At 39.0% G+C, this 23,203-nt stretch overlaps 1 protein-coding gene across 9 annotated transcripts in view; it reads right to left on the bottom strand.

Annotated features, from left to right (window-relative positions):
- Nucleotides 1-23,203, bottom strand: part of PHF3 (PHD finger protein 3) — a 60,347-nt gene that overhangs the window by 28,077 nt on the left and 9,067 nt on the right. Inside the window, exons 1-4 of one of the 9 annotated variants that reach the window (XM_020781821.3) lie at nt 12,911-13,164; nt 5,793-5,863; nt 5,390-5,545; nt 2,780-4,616 (exon numbers count right to left, since the gene is read on the bottom strand). The exons of 1 other annotated variant lie outside the window; for it this stretch is intronic. In XM_020781821.3, the coding sequence (XP_020637480.3) occupies nt 2,780-4,616; nt 5,390-5,525 (1,973 nt within the window). In that variant the 5' untranslated portion in view covers nt 5,526-5,545; nt 5,793-5,863; nt 12,911-13,164. Of the gene's footprint in view, nt 1-2,779; nt 4,617-5,389; nt 5,546-5,792; nt 5,864-12,910; nt 13,178-23,203 lie in introns of those variants that run through there. 7 more of the 9 variants (XM_078386222.1, XM_020781817.3, XM_073000153.2 and 4 more) reach the window with 7 other exon arrangements.

Raw genomic sequence — 23,203 nt, forward strand, 5'->3', positions numbered from 1 at the left:
TGCAAACCTGGTATTACATACAGTTACTGATGCATACATTCTAATTAATATGCTTCCCTTTGGGTCTTTTTAAGAAGAAAGGTGGGGTAAAAATATTTTAAATGAAATGAAATAAAAGAATAAAAGAATAAAACAAACAAACAAACAAACAAACTCTCTAATGCACATACAGTGGTGCCTCGCTTGAAGAGGATAATTCGTTCTGTTCAAATCGCTGTTAAGCTAAATCCTCGTCAAGCGAAATTAAAAAACCCATTGAAATGCATTGAAAAACAGTTCAATGCGTTCCAAAGGGCAAAATACCTGCTCGTTTTGCGAAGCCTTCATAGGGCAGCCATTTTCCGGTGCCTGTAAAGCGAGGAATCCGTCCTAAAGCACAGCGGGAGGCCATTTTAGAGCCGCCGATCAGCTGTTTTAAAATCGTTGTCTAGCGAAAAATCAGTTCCCGAAGCAGGGAACTGATCATCATTAAGCGATTTCCCCCCCCATAGGAACATTGGTTTTTTCCCCATAGGAACTTCATCGTAAAGCGTTTTTGTCATTTAACGAGGTAATTGTTAAGCGAGACACCACTGTACATAGCTTCATCTAGGAAAACAGCAAAATCCTTCAGGAAAATCAAATACACAGGCAATCACAGGGTTCAATCCTGCCTTATCTTTCTCTACCATCTTTACCATCTACACCAGCTTAATGTTCCTACACTCAGAAATCATTTCCATTTATTAGTTTCCTTATTACACACAGGATAAGGTCTTCAACTTTTATTTGTAAAGACGGAGATTACTTTAAAACTGTACAGAGGATGAACTATTCTAAGCATGTCAAGAGAATGTGGAAACATTGTAAGAAGGTACTAAACTGAGATAATCTGCAAGTTGCAACAACTGATAGTTTCTTTCCCACTTCAGTTCCCCTGAGGATTTGGAAGTTATTTCATTCACTGAAGTAAGATCAATATTTGGCTGAAACCAGATTCCATGCAACAGAACTCTTTATTTGAACTTGGGTCTTTTTCAAGGAGTAAGGTCCAATTTTAAAAGTTTTCAAAAAAGGATAGAATTCAAGGTAGCTACTTCCCCAGACATCACTGCTCAAGTCCCTTTTTCTCACCATAGGCAGACTCCAATCTTAGAACCTGGCCAGGAGAAAAGCATTTGGGTTCACCAAATGCAGGGAGATACTCCATTAGAAAGAAGGAGAAGGATTCAACTCAGGGCACACAATTGCCTCATCTGTTCTTCAAATCAACCTTGCAACATCTAATTTATATAAGTGGAGCAGTTTTAGGAACTAAATAAATGTTACTGCAAGACCATGATTTTGTCTAAGGCTTTAAGCCACTCTGCAAGTATAGCAGTCTTGATCTAACCATTGTTAGACCATTATGGCTACACACAAAACCTGGTATATTATCAACATATAATCTGCTCTTTTCCCCAGTAATATGGGTTTGGAATTAAAATTTAACACAAAAACGATACCTTTAAAGCACCTCCCACACACACATATACAAAATCATTAAATATTTTATGATGAAGGCAGGTATTATTCCATTTCTAGCAGCCGTAAATTAATATAAAAAAAGGGACTATGTACAGAAAATATTTTAAGTTGCCATCAATGACTTAGATAACACATTTCTAAAAATACATTGTTCCCAAAAATGTTTTAGTAGTGAAACAAATGACTAAAACACGACTTCAGAAAATTTGAACTTTCAATTACCTTCCCCCCCCCCCAGATCTCTTGCCCTGGGCACATCTCTTTGGGCACACTGGGGGTGAAATCCAATTAATTTTCCACCCTGTTGACTGGTTTGTTTCTGTCAGTAGAACCAGGACAGAAGGCACCCCACCTCCTTCTACCCCATCCAATGTGCCAAAAAACTCTACTCTGGAGGATTAGACTCAATGAAATGTTTCCACTTTTCTACTCTGCAACCCTTGAGAGCTGACCAAAAACTGCCTCCTGCCCTTGAAAAAAGGTGCAAAAACACCTTTTTTTTCCCCTAAGGTGAACACACCTCACATGCAGTAAGACAAAGTCATGTGCATCCCAAAATTGGAAAAAAAAAGTCTTTAATGAGTGGCAATCTGATGCTGCTGCTGACATTATTTCCACTGCATAGGTAGAACACAGTCAACAAAATTTCAGGCTGGAACTCTGATTGTACATGACTGTTGGCTGTATTAGCTGGAGTTGATGGGAGTTGCAGGCCAAAATATTGAGAGAGATGAAGCTTAGGGAAGCTTGTTGTAAATCATGGATAGTTATATAGTAGACTTAGTTAAAAGTTTTACATACTAACTTTAAACAAAATATATGACTCAGAAACCAATAAATTTAGATATTTGGGGGGGAATCAATTTTTCCCATCAAAAACTCATAGTTCAGCAAAAATAACATTCTTCCACAAAACATAGTTGCTATCCAAAGAAAGGTTTTTATGTATCCTTAACTCAAGCATCCAAACAACTGGGACTCGCCATATTTTTGGCACTGTGATGCCAACAGCAGCCTAGTCAAGCTGAACTATGGATTGTCATGTCTGCAGCCCACAACCACTGTGCATGCTCTAATTGCATTTTCAAAAAAGGTGTAGCTAAAAGAACAGTCTAATTATTGTCAACAATGTATTATTATAGGCATTCTCAACCCCAGCCCCGCTTTTTGTTTAATTTGAAAAAGATAGTCTAGATTCTAGGACATAACAAGCAGATTTCTAATTGTTTGAAAATCACAATAACTGCACAATAACACACACACACACACACACCTGTTGCCATGTGGCTTTCGACAAAACCCACAATGTTTACTAGGTACCCAGGGACTTTTGCTTTCACTGGGAGAGAGATGTTCTGAGCTCTCTTTTTTAATAGAAGAAATGTTATCTGGAATGAATAATGGTGGCTCATCAAATGAAAGGCTTTTGCTGCTTCTCCTCTGCCGAGGCTGAAGATTCTTTTCCAATTTTCTAAGCTTCAGTTTTTCTTTTTCATCCTCTTTCAAAGAATCAACAGAAACTCCCACGGTATCTTTTTTCCCACCTTCTTCCTTAACACAGTTATTTGTTTTGGGAAGCTGATGTTTCTGAAATTGTTTCTGGTTGTGGTGTGACAAGTGCCCTTGTTTGTGATGCACTGGCCCTGATGTTATGTGCAAGGCTTCTTTTGAGCCACCATCATGGCTAGAGGACCTGTCAACTACTTGCTCTGTTGACATTTTCCGTACATGTGCCGGGCTATGGACCCGTGGAACATGTCTCCCTAAGACATGGGATTGCTTCTTTAGGGTTATTCCGGAATCACAGCTTTGGATCTTCACATCCTTGTCTACATTTTTTTTCTTAGCTTTCACTGGTTTGTGAAAATGCTGAAGATCCCCTTGCTCCTCTGCATGGCGCTTCAGATTTATTGAAGAGTGTCTGTGAACACCCGGAAGAATTTTTCTTTTAGCAGGAACCTCTTGGTCTTCAAGAACTAGTTTTTGTTGGGTAGCTGGATTTTTATTTTTCTTGTCCTTGGCGTGTTTGGTCTTAACATTTTTTACACATTTTGATGAAATGCCAGAGACCCCATCCTCTTGCAACCCGCCAGTCTCATGGTCTCCTGTTTTTTCAATGTTTGCCTCCTGATGTTTACCTTGGGCTGGAATGTCTTGAACTGTAATGTCTTCTGAAGTATTTGTTTCTGATTCTGTAGAAAAAGTATCATTTTTTGAACGGATCTGATTAAGTCCCACGCTACTACCTAAAGGAGAAGAAACTTTCAACTCCATACTACCACCTAAAGGGGAATCATCTTTCAACTCTGTCTTTTTAGCATCCTCAAGAGATTCTTGCTTTTCTTCTCCTGGCAAGCTGATTTTACTATCAATATCTGCACTATTCTGTAATCCAGAACTGAATTCAGCCTTTTCCTCCACAATGTCAGAATGAATTATAAGGTTTTCCTGAATTCCACTTGCATTTGCATCAGCTCTGGTAACAACAGGAATAGGAACCATTCCAGTTTCCTTTTTTTCACCATCCATCTTTGCTTCACTCTGCTCTTCAACAGTTTTATGGTCCATTTTTTCATCAACCACAGACGTATCCTCTTCATTTTTAATGAATGAATTATTTTGTACTTTATCTGACTCTCCAGAAACAGATACTGTCACTTCCTCAGACATGCAACCATGTTCCTTTTCTAAAACAGCTTCTGTGCCACTTTCTGTTTCTTTGGCTGGGGAACTAGTCTCTGGTAAGTGAGATGAATCTCCTGCTTCATAAGCAGCACCTCTTGCTTTGTCTTTATTAGGAGATTCCTGTGCAGAATCTGCTTCTGCTTCAGGTGAATCTTTGCAGCTCTTGACCTGTTCTGAATCAGCTGAAGTCAGTGGTGTTACTTTGGATGCCTCTTGTTGCTGGCAGGGTTCAGCACTCTTGTGCTCTACTTCTTTTGAATGGCCTTTAGCAACACCATCTTCCTGTTTTGTCTGACCCCTATCCGGCTGTTTCTGTCCTCCCTTTTGGGCAGATCCAGATTTCACAGCTGACTTCTTTGTGGGAACAGGTGGAGAAGCATTTGAACGCTTGGCTAGCGTGCTTTGTCTCAAACTCCGTGCTGGTTCTATTAAAAGAAAAATAAAGGTATTGACTATTTTTATTCATCTTTCCTAAAATAAATTACACTAAGAATAAAATTTTGATCGCTACACTAAATTACCTTTCTAGTTTAACACTATGAACAAAAAAAGCTGAAACAACCTTAAACATATGTTCACGCTAGTTTAAGATATGGGGTAGTTTGCTCATAAAATTCTCAAAGAAATATCTCTACAAGTTATGAAGAATAAGCAAAATGATTCTTGAAGACTTTCAGTCACTAAAATACAAACACTACAGAATCAAGTATCACAGTTTTTATGTTAAACAACTTAAAGGCTTACCAGAGAACAACAAAATGCATTCCGATTCAACTCTTTACAGGTATGGCCAAGGAAACTATTCTGCTACCTGTTATCCATACTTGAATGGAAGTTATCTTTGTCTGATTATGTAGGCACAGAATTACTGCTAAATCTTTCAAGGAAATACTTACTAGGGCCAGCTAGATCCTCATATATTAATAATTGCTCAATACCTCTGCAAAGAAAGTTCAGAGCAAATACTAACTGGCTGCTATTTAAAACTAAATTCAAAGTATTTGTAAATAAAAATGTATAACATGTTTGTAAGTAATAATAATAAAATGATAACAGTATAGAACTATATGTAGATATCTGAAGAGATTCCTTGAATAACAGATGAACATTTTCAGACACTTTCCCAGCGATCAGGTTATTTCATGAAAAGTACAGAAAATGCCCCACTGTAACAGTGTATTTCCTCTGAACAATTTACCTTGTGTCATTAAACGTGGAGACTTTCTTGGTGATTTGAGTGTAGTGCCGTCCATTTGGTCCCTCAATTTCCTGTTAGATGAAAGATCATCTTCATCAGTTGTACTGTGGGCAGATTCTTTAGCTCCTTCATCCATAATATCATCAAGTCCAACAACTAAAAAAATGAACAAAACAAAAATCCTAAACCTTAAAAGATCTATTAAGGCTACAATATCATGAAAGTAGATGAAGACACCTAAAATAAAATGATGGGTAATGAAAGGGTAAAATAAGATTTAAAGCATGACTAGGAAGCATGATGTACAGATTTCCCACAAGGTAATACAAATAGTCATCTAGAGCAATATATTTCTCATACATGGACCTTCAGAAAGAGTCATAACCACTTTTAATGGACTCACATTTTATTGATATGCCACAGGAAGCTCTCAGTCCTTAAAAGATCAGCTGTCCCCTCACTGTCCCTTCCCACCTAAGAGAAAGAGAATTTAACAATGGAGAAAGCTGATCCAAAAGTGAAAATCTCCTTTATCCATAATTTTAGTAGCCTTTTTTTCTTTTTTCTTTAAATCTAGAATGAGTTAATCTGCCTCTGTAGCTTGATAATTATCAATAGATTATTTGTCTGCTGAACTTCTACCCAAAGCCTAACAATCACAGCTTAAGGCTAAAACTCTATGCATACTTAACTAGAATATGCCTCACTGAACTCATGGAATTTACTCCCATGTAAACATGATCAGGATCAGGCAGCCTGTTACGTTCATAACCCCTTCTGTCAGAACACATATAAAGTGTGCATGCCAGGAATGCAGAAAATGTGATCCACCAAATGGAACATTCGGATTGCATGTACCACAACCTCCCATATAGCTTGACAATTCCTTGATTTTGCAGTCCAAGATGAGCAGTAAATTCAGTAGATTTAGTGATACCCAATGGGGTCATAACCAGTGCAGGAATCATGTACACCATCTGTTGTGAAATCCAGCTTGATTTTTTAAATGATTCAAGTACACATGTCACAAAGCCAACTTATAGAAATCTATACAGATAAAATGTTGTTTGTAATACATTCCTAATCTGTGGAAGATCAAAAACAACATGCAAATAGAAGAACGCAGTACCAGATGATATCTTTATTCCTTCACAAAACAAGACACATTGATTATTATGAAAGTCATAAAAAAATCAATGTTTAAATCATAATTAATGGCAGCAACAAAACTGGAGTAATTTAAGTCCTGTTTTCATTAATATTTCTTCCAAAACAATGGTGCAGATCCACTCACCAAACAATGATTATTTACAACTAAAAACCTCTAACAGTTGTATTATATATGAGGGGCTATTATGTATTCTTTTAAGAAGGTAACTTATTTCTACTGGTTTTAGATCATGTTAGAGATCACTACAGGGGTATCTTAATCAAAATGTTTCTATTTAATAGGCTAAATGTAAATATTTATGTTTGAGAACTGATCAGATTCATCATGGACTTTAAAAAATTTCCTTTAACTCTATCATCTAAGCTATTTGTCAGTTCAAAGTAGGGGAGGCACACTTAATCAAAGGGATTTACAGAAGTCCCACTAATTCACTATGTGTGTCAAACTGGGAACAAGAATTGGATTCAGCCCAATTGCTGAAATTTTGTTGCTTAGCATACAAAGTCACGGAGTAGGTCCACTGAATCCTTGGGGATTTCATGAGTCAACTCCTCCATAAATTCCATTGATTTAAATAGGTGTACTCAAGTTGCAGCTTACTTGAACAAAGTAAATCACATTTGACTTTCCTATAAGTAAGAAGCGCAGCTTGATTATTCAGACAGCTTTGGGGCCATCAAAGCTGACTTCAGTTTTGCTGAAATAAATTTTAAATAGTGGACACTGAATGTTATTCACCTCTTTCAATAGATTTCCTGCTATTATTATTATTATTATTATTATTATTATTATTATTATTATTATTATTATTATTATTATTATTATTATTATTATTATTATTATTATTATTGGCATTAGCTGACCTAACACCATTCATAATGACAGGATGGGATTTGTATGAAGTGTATATATAAAATTAATAAATACGGGAGTAAAAGAAGGAAGATCTTACTCCCTTATTTGTCTCTTCTCTCCCCTGCCTTTTGTTTTAGTATAGTCAGCCAGTAAAACTGTTTCTATCTAATATTATGTTTTAAAAAATATATGCTTTTTAAAAATGGGATTATTCACAAGGACAAAAATTGTGTTCTGAGACACCAGAGAAAATGCTTTTTACATCCAAGACATTGTGCACTAGAGTCCATCCAATGGATTTCAATGAGGGAAAAAACATAAAATCACCAAAAATTAACGAAGACTCAGAAGAAAGCCAAACTAAGTGTACATAGGTTTCACAAGGTGGACTAACTATTCCAACCATTTAAAACATGTTCCAAACATTGTAAGACACTTAAAAATGAGCGAAAACGGACATCGGAAAGGGCTTCCTTCAAAAGCACTGAAGCTGGCTTCAGTGATTTTGTTAAGTGTTAGCGATCCAAAAAAACAGATCGCTATGCGAATTCGTTGTTATACGGTGCACTCGTTAAGCGAGGCACCACTGTATAAGAAGCCTCGCCCAATGAGGAAAACAGAAAGACTGTGAACTACTTAATGTAATCTAAGAAGGAATTGGAACAAATTAATATAGCTGAAGAGAATACATCAGAAATGAGGAACTAGTGAGAGTGGGACCAGTGGATGGCAATGATATAAACTGAATACTAAAAGACAAGACACTGCATTAAAGCTAGAAGAATTGTTTACTTTAAGTTTCACTGCTAATAACAAGTGGGAAGGATGCAATTTAAATCATGAATTAGACCACTACTCAAAGACTGGAATTAACCCCAAGCCTATTACTCAAAAAGTGCACACTTGATTGCTTTAACACATAATTTTTGCAGTCCCTTTTACTGTAGTACATGATGGGCTACCCATCAACACTTCAAGTCTAAAGAATGCCCTTTAAAAAAGTAAGATAAGAATTTGATTGTGTCTCCACAAAGCTGCACATAACAATATCTAGGGTTGCCACTATAAAGGAATTACCGTAACTCAGGGAAACCACTGAATACAATCCTGGGGGTTTCAATAGGGATTCTAAGAATTTCCAAAATAATACCACGAAGAAAGAAAAAATAAACTCTAGGAATAAACTGAATAAATAAAAGAATGTATAAAGAGTACGACAGAGCTGGTAAACAGCACTGATTAAGTCTTCTATTTCTCCTCATCAGCAATTTGGGGAGTGGAAACTTACAACCTCTAGAAAATGCCCAAAATAAATACTATGCCCAGCTACTGCTGGCAGTACTCTCCCCCCATATCTTCAGCTTTAGCTAAACTTCACCAATGACTTGTGAGTTTGGTCTATAAAATAATAATTAACTAATTGTTGGGTGAAAATTCTCTTCTATGCTCCTTCAGGATTTCCACTGTCATCTTACAGAGAGATGAAAGCTAAATCATGTGAGAGTCTTGCACTAGGTTTAGTTGCTGAGCTTGGATTATCAGAAGAATGTGCGGGGAGTCTCAGTTTTTGTGTAGCCAAACAAAATTGTTAGAGATGAGTGTTCAAGCTGATGCAGGATGACTAGATTGTAAATTTCCATATCCCCAACTGCTGATCCATAATTTTGAGGGAATATCTTTATTTTCAAAATTTTCAAATCAGGGCAATCTTTCTACAAAATCTAGATGCACCAAATACAGCTATTTCAATCTTTAGTTTAATTTAATAAAAGCTATCTTGAAACCCAACTTTATAGAAACACCACTTGCTTAAAATACTTCAAACAAACCTCCTCTTCCAAAAACTTCCAGTTCACTGACATTTTATGGGGATGGGTCCCTTCAACTGAAAACCAAAACCTTAATTCCCCCCCCCCATAATTCATATTAAGCAGATTTTGCTTGAAACATTGAACTATTTCAAGAGTCATCTATAGTCTATTTGAATACAAGCCATTAACACTATGACATCCATATAAAGCAGTACTGATATGACTTTATTCTATCATATCAATTATACAGTACAGAGGTTCAAAAGCAACAGGGCCAAATTGTAGCCTTGACAAGCTTCTTCTGAGGTTTTGTCTACGATGGACAGTTACACACGAATGCCAAATCTGAACTTTAGAGTGGTATGAGTGTAAAAGTGTTTGATTTGCTCTGACACTGAGATTCAGCTTAATTTTCTCTGTTAGTATCTAAAATAGAATCAAATGCAGTTTTGATATCAATAAACACAACATATAGTTGCCGAGACAGTCCCTGAAAGTAGTTTTAAATAAGATATTCTAATTAAAAAAGTGATCCAAAGGTGAAAGCCCAAGGTTACTTTTTCCCCAGTTCATATTAGGCGGTTTTTCATTCATCTACACCTTCAACTTCACAGGGAGATGTCCTGCATAAGAGTTTCCCTATAACGTCAAGCAAATTTTTTGGCATGCAATTGGCAGCATCATTTTGTTCCCCCATCTTGTAAATGGAAGCAGTTATTAAGGAGTTCCATTTTGGGGAGAACTTACTACTGCATTTATCTCTGCAGAATAAAGTGGTTAATAGATTGTCTAATTGATTTTTTAAAAGCCCTATTTAATTCAGGTTTAGCCACTTTTAAATCGCGGTAAAAATGGTTGGGGGAAAAAATACACATCTGTAAGAGTGGATTAATCTGACGGGAATCATGCTTTTTGGAGTGGCAGGAAGTTTTTTTACTCCTCTACCAGAGGCCATTTATTTCAATGCGGATGTGGAATCAACTTATTTAAATTGATTCCTCCCCATGTGAACACCTCTGTCCATGTTAATCAGCTACTTGCCCTTGCTGTTGTTGTGCTAAAAGTGGGGTATGGGGGAGACAAGCCTTCAGGAGCCCCCTGCCGCCTGTTTGCCCAAATCTTCTTCCAGATCCGGGGTAAAGGGGCTAGTGCAGTAATGACGAACCTATGGCATGCGTGCCATAACCGGCACGCAGAGAACTCTCTGTGGGCATGCTAGCCATAAGTCACCATCGAGAAATACTTAACTATTCTCCAATTCCAGATTTCGGCACTCCCTTCTGCTGGTCCAGAGGAGGGCTGGAATGGCAATCATTACTGGTCTAGCCCCAAGGGGGATTGGAGGACTGGTAAGTAAAACAAGCATTTAACCCTTGCAATGCAAGGGCACTTTTTTTTCCTAAACTAAAACCTTAGTATTTACAGTGTTGACGCTTTGAAATACAGTGGTGCCCCGCTGGACGATTACCCTGCTTGACGACGAATCCACTTAACGTTGACATTTTTGCGATCGCTTTTGCGATCACAAAACGATGTTTAGATGGGGGGATTTTACTTAACGTTGATCGGTTCCCTGCTTCGGGAACTGATTTTTCACTTTACGGCAATTAGCAAACAGCTGTTGTGTTTTAAAATGGCCGCTGGCTGTAGAAAATGGCTCCCTGCTGTGTTAGGGACGGATTCCTCGCGTTACAGGCACCAGAAAATGGCCCCCATATGGAGGATCTTTGCTGGACAAGCAGGTATTTCGCCCATTGGAACGCACTGAATGGTTTTCAATGCGTTTCAATGGTTTTTTAAATTTCGCTTGACAATTTCTGTCTACTGCGATTTCGCTGGAACAAATTAACGTCATCAAGCGAGGCACCACTGTAAATCAGTTGGTTTTGTGTTGCAGTTTGGGCACTCGGGAAGGTTCGCCATCACTGGGCTAGGGAAACAGGCAAGGAAAGATCAAGCCAAGGAGACAGCTCTTCACTGAGCAGATGCACAAACACCAGAACCAGCGGCTAAAAGACTGGCATGAAGGCAAAACACTGCTGCCTCTCCCCCCCCCCCGCCCCCCAGCAGCCAGGCAGTTTCAGTTTTTGTGTCTTTGTGTTTTGTTTGTGCATTTGCAGTATGTCAGCTGCCCATCGTTGCCAAACTCTCCTGCACGTGTCAGCAATCATAAGGTGCCTCTGTGCATCCAAAGGCTTTTCTAGGCAGCTTGCTCAGCTGTTTCCTATTCTACTTCCCTCCTCCACGTACACACATCCAGGGTATGTGCACATATACACATGCATGCATGCTTCTTTAAGTTCCAGCCTTGGGTTGGAACTTAAAATTAAAAAGCCAGTCCCAGAACAATTGAACCTTTTCTACAAAACGTTTTCATGTATTAACACCTTATCTCATAATATAGAATTACAATTTATAATCCCTATTCCATAATGAAATATTTGAGATATAAATTACATTCCAAATGAACCCTGAATTGAAAAATACTGTTACGGAGTCCCCTCACTACTCCCCCAATGACTGCAAATACTTGGGTTTACAAATTTGCGAAATATTAAACCTTCAAAGCTATTCAAGTATAGAGTTCCATAAATGCAAAATGATAAAAGTCTTGTTAAGGACTGACTCCTTGAACTGTTTGTTCAAAGCTGATATTCTCTACACTTTAGTATCTTTCACCAGAGTGTCTTTTGAGAGCTTTAAATGTATGTTGCACTAAGCTGCTCAACTACATCAATGGTCCCAAAATTCCTTCCACCTTTTTCTAGAATAATAGTAAAAAGCAAAACTCAAGTAACGGAGAAGAGACAATGTGTGCTACTAGAAATACCTGAACGAATAAAGAAACAATAATTCTATGGTTTTGGGGAACATGCACATCGGATCCCTTGTGTTTGGAATTTTGAGATTTTTTTGAGGGGGCTCACAAAAAATTAATGACATGGGAGGAGACTTTCTCATTCCCAAAATGACTGCATGGTAGAGATGGCTAATCATATAATACCAACTTCCACAAGATAACCAATGATGTTAAAAGAAAGGCAATTTGCCCAAGAACTAAAATACTGCTCCAAAACATATTCTACAAAAAGCAAACTGAGGGGGATCAATTCACCTGTCTTGAGTTTATGGAAACAACAAAATACCAAGTCATATATTTGCCCCTAAAAAAATTAATACTATATCCATTTCACAGATGACAACCTGGTGACATGTAGGGGAACAGGTCAGTGCTTTGATCTGCACTGTATCAGCACGTTTATGTTCAAATGATACATCACTGTTACTTCAAGAAATATGTTTTCTTTTCCAAACTGTTTAATTAAGATTTCACAGTATATTTTGTGAATCTATAAGGCAGTATTCAAAAGTAAAATAAAATAAAATAAAAAGTTATCTGCCTAAAATTGCAGAATACGACTTATAATCACTTAAGACAGGTACAAACCATGCCCTTACATTAGTAGAATAAATACTAATTGCAAACAGCCCTAGGAAGGCTTCTCCATTTCTCACTTATATTATAGTTATTTCAGTTGCACTGAAGAACAACTAGTGGTTTAACCTTTGATTCAAAGCCACATACCATGGCCAAAAAAGAGAATCATGTTTTCAGAGCAAAGGGGACAACACTACAATGCTGCTCTACTTAACTGTGTAAACTTAAAAAATATTAAGAGTTACCTGTTGAACAAGGCATCTGGAAATTGGGATCAGTGCTATCCAAAACAGGCAAACAGAACTGAGCACTTGCAGATCCTAGCATAGGGTCCTTATCACTGAGCATGTTCTTCAGCGAATCCTCTAAGACATTTTGACTTGTACTAAAATCCTCACAGACTTCATTCTCCAGGTTGGATCCTAGAAATAGGGCATCATCTAAGTGTTCAGTAGGAATTAAATGGTTAAATGTGTCAACTATATCCATGAAGGCTCCTGTGTCTTTAATCCCTATAGAAAGACAAAGAAAAATACCATAAGATAGTAAGTTTTTGTATTATCAGTTACCTTTAAAAATTAACAAATTTGATCTGGCTTCCCTGCAAGAGGTTCTATTTTTATATTATGTGATATAAGTTTAAATGTATCTTTTTCAACAACAGAAGGCTTAGCAATTTATACTTTTAAATTTGGTGAAAGGAAATGTAGTGTGGGGGGAACAGCAGCATGGAAAGAATTGAGTACCCAACATCCATCTGCTCCTTCTCTCTTGCAAAATGAAATCTCATTCCCACGTAGCAAGGGGATAACACTTGGGAATCCATGGCTCATGCTTGCCACCAAAAATATGAGTCAGCCTTAATATAAGTAATAAATGCATCCTAATCTGGATGATCTCTAAATTTTATCTTCCCAAATGGAATGTTGACACTTTAAAATTCCCACTGAAACTTAATAAGATGTCTGAAAAACTATGATCTGCAAGTAGAATCAACAGTCCAAATCAAAATCTCCCAATGTTATGCAAGAGATACAATTTTAACCTTCAATAAAACTATGGAAGTTATTACAGATTTTTTTCACCCATTAAATTGAATTAATCTAAAACCTATTATGGATTATTAGTATGTTGATGAGATTTATCACTACAGATGTACCAATTTTTGTTGGTTTTTTTTTAAACTACAAATACCAAAATTCTCCATTATGGGTACTCCACATGACTGACTGACACATATAGATACCTAGATGTGACTCATCTACGAAAAAGGCTTTGCGGTCTAGCATAAGCCTAGATCCATTTAGCTTCCTGTTCAAAAAGAAAGCTCCCAGCAAGTATTGCGGCAGCCACCTTTTTGAACAGGAAACTGGACAGAACTAGGCCTGCGCCATGAAGAACTAGGCCTGTGCCACATTTAAATATCTGTCAGGCAGGATCCCTGCACGGAGAATTCTGGAATTTGTATTAAAAACATAACAAATGGCATATCCCTAATTGTCCCAAGCTTTGCCCAAGGTTAATATCATTATAGCCCCAAAAGTTCTCAAAAAATAAATGAAAACAAAACTATTTTCCCCCGGAATATCTATTTAATCTTTTGATTGTTCAAGAATCTACATCTGATATCAAGACAGGGAAGAAGTATGAGCACAGCTGAATGTTAGCATATTTGTATGTCTGCAGACAGACAACAGTAAAGACTATACAAGAGGTATGTTAGGTTTTCCTTATAATGTTTCATTTCAGTAGCCAATTCTTTATGCAATAAACTTTTAAATCTTGACAAATCAATTCTTCTGAAACACTCAAAAGGACTACACAGCTCCATGAGGAAATTTGCAACAATTTTTGAAAAATGCTGCCCAAGGAAAGTTATTAAGTAGGCAAATTTACAGTGGACCCTCTACTTACGGAATTAATCCGTATTGGAACGGTGGGTGCAGGTCGAAAAGTCTGTAGGTCGAATCTCCATTGACCTACAATGCATTGAAAACCGATTAATCCCATAATCAGCCTTTTTTGTTCTATTTTGTTCCATTTTGGTTTTTTTCTGGTCTGTAGGTCGATTCTCTGGCTGCAAGTCAAATCTAAATTTTGCGGCCAGAGAAGTCTGTAACTCGAAAAGTCTGTAAGTCAAGGGTCCACTGTAATTACTTTCTCTTTCCACATTGACTATGCTGTATATAAAAATCTTGTGTGTTATCAGGGCAAAACTGACTTACACAGCCCCTAACATGTTTTTTTTAAGGTATGATGATTCTTTAAGGAGATAGGTTTTTTTTTACCAGTGCCCCCCTCCCCGTGAGTTTCCACTGCCAAGCACACATTTGAACCCAGGTCTTCTGAGTCCTAGTGTACAACTCTATCCACTACAACGGGGTCCCCAACTCCCGGTCCATGACCCGGTAGCAGTCTGTGGACTAGGCAGGACCGGGTCGTGGACACAGATCTCCTGCCCCCCCGTGAGCATTCCCCCTGGGAGTGTGTGTGAGCTTGTCCTGCCCCTTGTAAGTGCACCGCACACATGTGCACGAGCGTGACACGGCGCCACTAGCACAACACGCTCCTGCACGAGCGCGGCATGCCCCTGTACGAGCGTGCCACACCCCCCAAACCAGTCCATGGTTGGGAAAAGGTTGGGGACCACTGCACTACAACACACTGGGTTCTCAGTAATAAAATCTTACTGCATTCTGAAAGAACTAATTGTTTAAACCAATCAACAGATAAGCTGTAATGCAGCTTGAATGTGCAAGCTAAACTAAGTGCTGCCACAGAAGCCTTTGAGCATATGCAACAACAAAAACTGAACAACCACTTACTGCTGCAACTACTTACAGTATTTACAGTATATGCTATTGGTAAGAGATTTCTGCTAGAAGACAATTAAAAGCAAATACCTACATGCATCGTGAAGTCAATACTAATATGAACTTTTGACAGGTCTTTAATTTTTGCCTATTTAAAATGTTGTATCTACAAATCATCATCAGTAATTATCTTTTACCAGAAATAACACACCTCTGTAATATCTGAAGCCTATTAACTCATACTCAGTAAGTATTCGTCTACTTGGAAGTTTTGTGCTTATCTTAGCTGTTTCAGTAGGAGTCATTTCTCCAACTGAAGGATTCAGCTTAATTCAACTATATTTGTAAATAAGTCTATTTGTTATAAGATATCCCATGCCCATATATGCTTCACCACAAAAAGCACCATAAACATCAATCAGTCGTTAACAAATTTATGCCTAATACTGGGGGAGGGGTGTGTGCAGAAAATTCCAGTTTAGCATTTCCTCACCTCTCTTTATACAAATCACTTGAAAATTAATGCAGTCTCTGGAAATCACTTAATAAAAATTTTGGTACATATACAGTATGCATATAATCATATTTTAATTTTTTAAAATATAATTGTGGCATTGCAGGCTGGATTTGATTTATATCAAATTGATTTAAATTACAATTTGAATTTAAAAACTGAGTTTTTGATTATTCAAATTAAAAAATTGATTTTTAAAATTTAAATTGCTATATTATGAAGATGATAAGCTCTAGGCCAGGCTGCTGAGAAGGGCTTTTGGAACGGGCACATTTTAGTGGGATTTTATTAGACTAAATCAGCACCATATCATGAAAATTATAGACCCTTAGGCCAGCACCTTGTTAGATTACGAACAGACACCAATCAGAAGACTCAATCTTCTGAAAAATTAATCAAGTGCAGGGTCAAATACTGGCATTATAATCTGTTCCACAAACTGTCTGCTTCCCGTCCTGAAAGCAGTGTGGTTTAATGAGTTATGCTCTACCTAACCTACTTACTAGTGCACCTAGTATATCTGCATAATCTACTGGGTGCAAAGGACTGTCATTTTCTATCATTCTTAGACTGTGCATTGCATTAATTGTTATCAAAAGAGGAAACATTTCAGGAAATGGAAGACAAAGATGTCATTATTATTCGCCAGTTTGTTTCCATTTAAGATTATAATCAGATGCCCCAAAGCATCTGCAGAGCTCATCTCAGCTTTTACGAAACATACAGAATGCATCTCATTTCCCTAAAAGAGGCACAGAAACTGAATACCCATCCTTATGAAAAAAAGCTCTCTTCCGACCACCCAGGAAATAAAAAAAAAAACTGTAATGTTTCCTATCTTTTTAAAGTGTCCATGGCAAATTAATGACTTCTGAGTAGTTTCCCTAGTTTTTCCTGAGTCAAATCCTCTGTAGGTTCCATTGACTCAATGGGCCTACACTGCACTGTGACTAGCCAATAAACAGATCATTTAAAAACCTTTCAGCTGCTGCTCTCTTTGACTATCCTATCTTCATTTTCCACCTCATTCTTGTTGCCTATGTTAGTGCTCAGCCTTGACCAGGTGACTACAGAAAATTTCCAAACCCACAGTACCAGACAAAAGAATCAATTCTTGCTTGCAAGTCTTCTTCTTTGCCTGAATGTGTCCATTTCCAATATAATACATGGAATATTAAACAGAAGACGCCATCTAGTACTATTCAGTAAATTTAATTATTTACTTAATAGAAAGCTGCTTTGGGAGCCAAACTTCAATAGTGAGATTTAAATAAATTAAAAACCCCAATATGTGATGAATACATAGCAAGAGGAACAGAATCTTGTGTCCCCAAATTTTCAAAATTCGTCAGAATCAGAATTACATGTATTTCAAAAACATACGGTGATCAAGATATCCATGTACACCATGTCCTTTCATAATTAAATATAGGTTAGTGTATACAGGGCTTCCCCAAAGAGGCAGATTAGTCAACAGATAGTCATTTGTCCAAAAACATTAACAATCACCATGCACGAACACAAAAGGGTTGGGGGTTTTTCCATTCAACTTATGGTAACCCTCACAGGGTTTTTCAAGGTATGTGAGATATTTAAGGAATGGTTTTACTACTGCCACTCCCTAGTGAGTTTCCATGACTCAAACCCAGGTCTCCTGAGTTCTAGTCCATCATTCTACCCACTACATCACACTGGCTCTCTTAAACAGATGCTCTCTTAAATATCAATATGCTCACCAACATTACACTATAAATGGCCTTTAAAGAACTTTTGAAATTGTTTCTCATGGTTTCAGTTCAATAGCCCTTTCAATGGTTGTTGTGGGTTTTTCGGGCTCTTTGGCCGTATTCTGAAGGTTGTTCTTCCTAACGTTTTGCCAGTCTCTGTGGCCAGCATTTTCAGAGGACAGCACTCTGTGCTCTCAATGTCTGAAAAACTATGTCCTGTCCTCTGAAGATGCCGGCCACAGAGACTGGCAAAACGTTAGGAAGTACAACCTTCATAACACGGCCAAAGATGCCGAAAAACCCACAACAACCATTAGATCCCGGCCGTGAAAGCCTTCGTGAATACAGCCCTTTCAATACTAACCTGAAAGTAATTCTACTGAGCCTAGACAATTTTCAGAATACTACTGTAGTCGGCTCTACCACAAATGTTAGTTTCATTTTTGTCAGACTTTGCTTCTACCTTTCTCTGGAATCTTTAGAAAAAGTAAATAGCAGGACTAATGGAAATGACATGTAAAAATATTTTCAGGATGTACAAGAAGAAAAAGAATACATATACCTATATGGGTAGTGTGGGCGGCATATAAATTGAATAAATAAATAAATAAATAAATAAATAAATAAATAAATAAATAAATAAATAAATAAATAAATAAATAAATTTCAACCACAGACATGGAAAATACATGGAAAAAAATTTAAGCCACAAGGAAATAGTTTTTCCAAGAAAAACTGAAAATCTAGAAAAAAAGGAAATGCAGTGTTTATTTTTGTATTAAATGTAAATGTATTTTACTGCTCCAATCATAAAGAAATTTTATTATTTAACATATTTATGAAACCTTAAAATATAGAAGTCTTAATTTTGTACAAGCAAAATTGTGACTATATTCTTGATAAAGAAAGCTGCAAACTGTTGCATCCCATGCAGCCCAGTTTGCAAGCAATGTAGCCCCCTCATATGTTCCTCTCAAGAAATTACAGCACCTACTAGATGCAAAAATACTGTATTTTTTGCTCCATAAGACGCACCTCTCCATAAGACGCACCAAATTTTTAGGAGAAGAAAACAGGAAAAAAAAATCTGTTTTCTTCTCCTAAAAATTGGTGAGCCTTATGGAGAGGTCTGTCTTATGGAACACAACCTAGGACCCTTTGGAGGCTCACCCAGACCCCCTGAAGGCCAGAGGGGGCAAAATCACCACCTTCTGGGGCTCTTTTGAGGTTTGGAAAGCTTCAGAAGAGCCCCAGAAGGTGGCAATTTCGCCCCCTCTAGCCTGGTGGGGGGGCAGGGTGAGCCTCCAAAGGGTCCTAGAGTATGTTCCAGGACCCTTTAGAGACTCACCCTGCCCCCCCGGGGGTCAGAGGGGGCAAAATCACCACCTTCTGGGGTCTTTTAATGCTTGGGAAGCTTCAAAAGAGCCCCAGAAGGTGGCGATTTTGCCCCCCCTGGACCCGTGGGGGGTGGGGGTAGTGTGGCAAGGGTCCGAGGGGACCTTCCAGACCCTTGCCACGCTACCCCCCCACGGGGCCAGCATGGGCGAAATAACGACCTTCCAGGACCTTTTGAGAAGCTTTCCAGGCTCTCAAAAGGTCCTAGGAGCTGGCGATTTCGCCAGGGCTGGCCCCGTGGGGGGGGCAGCCTGGCAAGGGTCCTGGGAGGCTCCCTTGGACCCTTGCCACGCTACCCCCACCCCCCCACGGGGCCAGGGGGGGTAAAATCACCAGCTTCTGGGAGTGTTTGGAGGCTCCCCAAGCCTCCAAACACTCCCAGAACCTGGCGATTTCGCCAGGGCTGGCCCCGTGGGGAGGTGGGGGCAGCCTGGCAAAGGTCCTGGGAGGCTCCCTTGGACCCTTGCCACGCTACCCCCACGGGGCCAGGGGGGTTAAAATCGCCAGCTTCTGGGAGTGTTTGGAGGCTCCCCCAGCCTCCAAACACTCCCAGAACCTGGCGATTTCGCCAGGGCTGGCCCCGTGGGGAGGTGGGGGCAGCCTGGCAAAGGTCCTGGGAGGCTCCCTTGGACCCTTGCCACGCTACCCCCACCCCCCACAGGGCCAGGGGGGGTAAAATCGCCAGCTTCTGGGAGTGTTTTGAGGATTGGGAAGCCTCAAAACACTCCCAGAAACTGGCGATTTTGCCGGTGGGAGGAGCGTGGCAAGGGTCTGAGTGAGCTTCCAGGACCCTTGCAACGTTCCCCCCACCTGGAAGCTGGCGATTTCACCTGCACTGGCCCCGTGGGGGGTGGGGGAGCATCGCAAGGGTCCTGGAAGGCTCCCTCGGACCCTTGCGACGCTCCCCCCCACGGGGCCAGTGCGGGCGAAGTCACCACCTTCGCACCATAAGACGCACAGACTTTCTACCCCCCTTTTGGAGGGGAAAAAAGTGCGTCTTATGGTGCAAAAAATACGGTACATCTTGAATTTCAATTTTATTTATTTGTCTATAGTACGCATGGGAAGTCTTGCTCTCCAGTTCTGTAGGCTCTCCCCCCCCCAAAAAAATCATCATATTAAATGCTTCCTGGTATTTCGAGTGAACAAAACCTTATCTTAAATGGCTTGTCACTAGAGATGGGGGCATTCATATACAAATACAAATATCCCCACACAGCTGGACTTAAAGAGCGCGCTATCCACTCACACATCCTGCTGCAGCGAAGGCCTTATTCATCCATCCAGTCGCGCATGGAGCACAAAAGGATCAGTTCAAACACACACACAAAATGAAAATGAAAGAGGCACCCCCAAAAGAACCTGAAATGAAAGAAATATAAAAATTTTCACCATGGACAACCCTAGTGGGAACCTGGGAGAAGCCACTCTCCTGTCAGTGCCTACTATACAACAGGCTGCTTTAGAAATGCAAGGAGACGGAACTGTCCTCTTCTACAGTAAGAGTGTTGTAGTTTTAAAACACATGCTTCAGAAATGGCCCAAAAAGAAAGAAAACATCAGTGTCAGAACCAGGGTAGATCAAAATGTAATACTCAGAATGTTTCTTTTTTTAATTAAAATTGTAATTTAATTCTTTTTTTTTTCTTTTAAAAAATCATGGATTTTTATTCACCTTGGTCAGAAAATATAGGAAGATTTGGGAATCTCCACAAATCAAGTTTTCTACAGGAATGCATTCTTTTAAGAGTTTCAAAATTACACTCAACTCAAAAGTCAATCACTGAGTCACACACAGAAAATATCTTACTGACTTGGCTCTATCTTTATTCCCAAAATAGATCTTAATCCTGTGATGTAGTATTTTGTATTCAAGCCGACTAAGCACCCTAACACTGTATAATAGTATTGGGTGCACTGTCAGCTTGAGGACAAAATACAGCAAGCAAAACATTTAAAGTAGTATTCCCTTACTGTTTTTTAATACAATGGTGCCTCACTTAACGGGCGCCCCGTTTAATGATGAAATCGCATAGCGATGAAGATTTTGCGATCGCTTTGACGATCGCTTTGCAATGGTCTGAATGGGGTTTTTCCACTTTGCAATGATCGGTTCCCTGTTTCGCTTACCGATCATCGCAAAGCGACGATTTTAAAACAGTTGATCGGCGGTTCCAAAATGGCCACCGGGTAAAAAAATGGCTGCCTGCTGTGTTTAGGGACAGATTCCTCACTTACCGGGCAGCGAAAATGGCCACCGTATGGAGGATCTTCGCTTAAAGGTCAGTTTTAAGCCCATAGGAATGCATTGAAGGGCTTTTTTAAAATCGCATAGCGACGAAATCGCTTAGCAGCGATTTTTGCTGCACCGATTAACGTCGCTATGCGAGGCACCACTGTACTGATACAAACAGCAAAAACATTTGCTGGATCACAATGCCAAGTTCCCTTGCAAATTATAAATCAAAGAGGGCCATAAATCACATACTACCCTGTTTCCCCGAAAATAAGACCTAACCTGAAAATAAGTCCTAGTATGATTTTTCAGGATGCTCGTAATCTAAGCCCTACCCCAAAAATAAGCCCTAATTAAGTTAAACCCCGCCCTTCACCATTATGCAACAACTAGAAGAAGATGACATGACTGTATTTGAATAAACATAGATTGTTGTACATGAAAAAATAAAACATCCCCTGAAAATAAACCCTTATGTGTTTTTTGGAGCAAAAATTAATATAAGACCCTGTCTTATTTTCGGGGAAACATGGTATGTAAGTATTTCATTTTTTGTTCCTTTCCTCCAAAGGCAAAAGGAGAAGTTATTTCTATATTCTCACCACAAGACATACTACAGTTGTGCCCCGCTTGACGATTACCTCTTTAGATGACGAAATCGCTTGACGATGAGTATTTTGCGATCGCTATAGCGATTGCAAAACGATGCTTGTATGGGGAAAATCCACTTGACGACCATCGGTTCCCTGCTTCGGGGACCGATTTTTCGCTAAGCGATGATCTAGAAACAGCTGATCGGCAGCTCTCAAAATGGCTCCCCGCTGTTTTGCTGACTTCATTTCACAAGACAGGGAGTGGAAAATGGCCACCGTATGGAGGATTTTCGCTGCACAAGCAGGTATTTCCCTCATTGGAACGCATTGACCAGTTTTCAATGCATTCCAGTGGGATTTTTTTTCACTTGACGACGATTTCGCTGTACAGCGATTTTGCTGGAACGAATTATCGTCGTCAAGCAGGGCACCACTGTATATAATCTTAAATACTGACATATACATATCAGTTCCACAACAGAAATGAGAACCGGTGAGCAGAACCAATGCACAAATACATTCAGGGTACAGTGTATCAGAAACATGGTATAACAAGGATAAATATCCTTATGTCTCAGCTCAACTACTTTTGAAATAATGAAGTTCTCAAACTGCATTTCAGTCTTGCCACAGCAAAACGAAATTCCCATGAATCAAAGCAAGCGAATGATTATACAGTATATTGTTGATTCTAGCAGGAGGAGAACAACCACCTTTTCAAGGGAAATCTCTATCAGAATTACAAATTTAACAGTGAACTATATGCTCCATTTGCAGTGGATTGCCATCAAACATCTCTGATCTACAGCTAACCAATTAAGGAAAGCTACACTCTGATAGCGAACTTGGGATCTCTTACAACAGCCATTAGCTAGCCTCCCATGATAGTTTCCTATCAGCTTCCCAACCTACAAAAATTACTTGTAAGAGCTGTTCTCAAACCGTCAGCAGGCCTCCATCAGACTCTTGTGATTTCAAGTGCAGCTGTACTTGTGTGTTTTGTAGGAAGACAGGGATATTTAGAAGGGCTGTGACTGGCATGAACCATTTAATTAAACAGATCATTACCTGTACATAGTGCTACCCAATTTATGTCACTGAATGCCAGTATACTGGCACCTGCAGTATATAAGGAAAACAACAACTGACCTATGTACATGCTTCATAAATCTGTAATCTAAGTCAAGAAGCTGGAACAACCAGGGACTATACACTTTGAACATCATAACCTATCTGACCTGTCAGTGACTGGAACAAAAG

Source organism: Pogona vitticeps, chromosome 1, assembly GCF_051106095.1.
Source record: "Pogona vitticeps strain Pit_001003342236 chromosome 1, PviZW2.1, whole genome shotgun sequence".
Taxonomy (NCBI): Eukaryota; Metazoa; Chordata; class Lepidosauria; order Squamata; family Agamidae; genus Pogona; species Pogona vitticeps.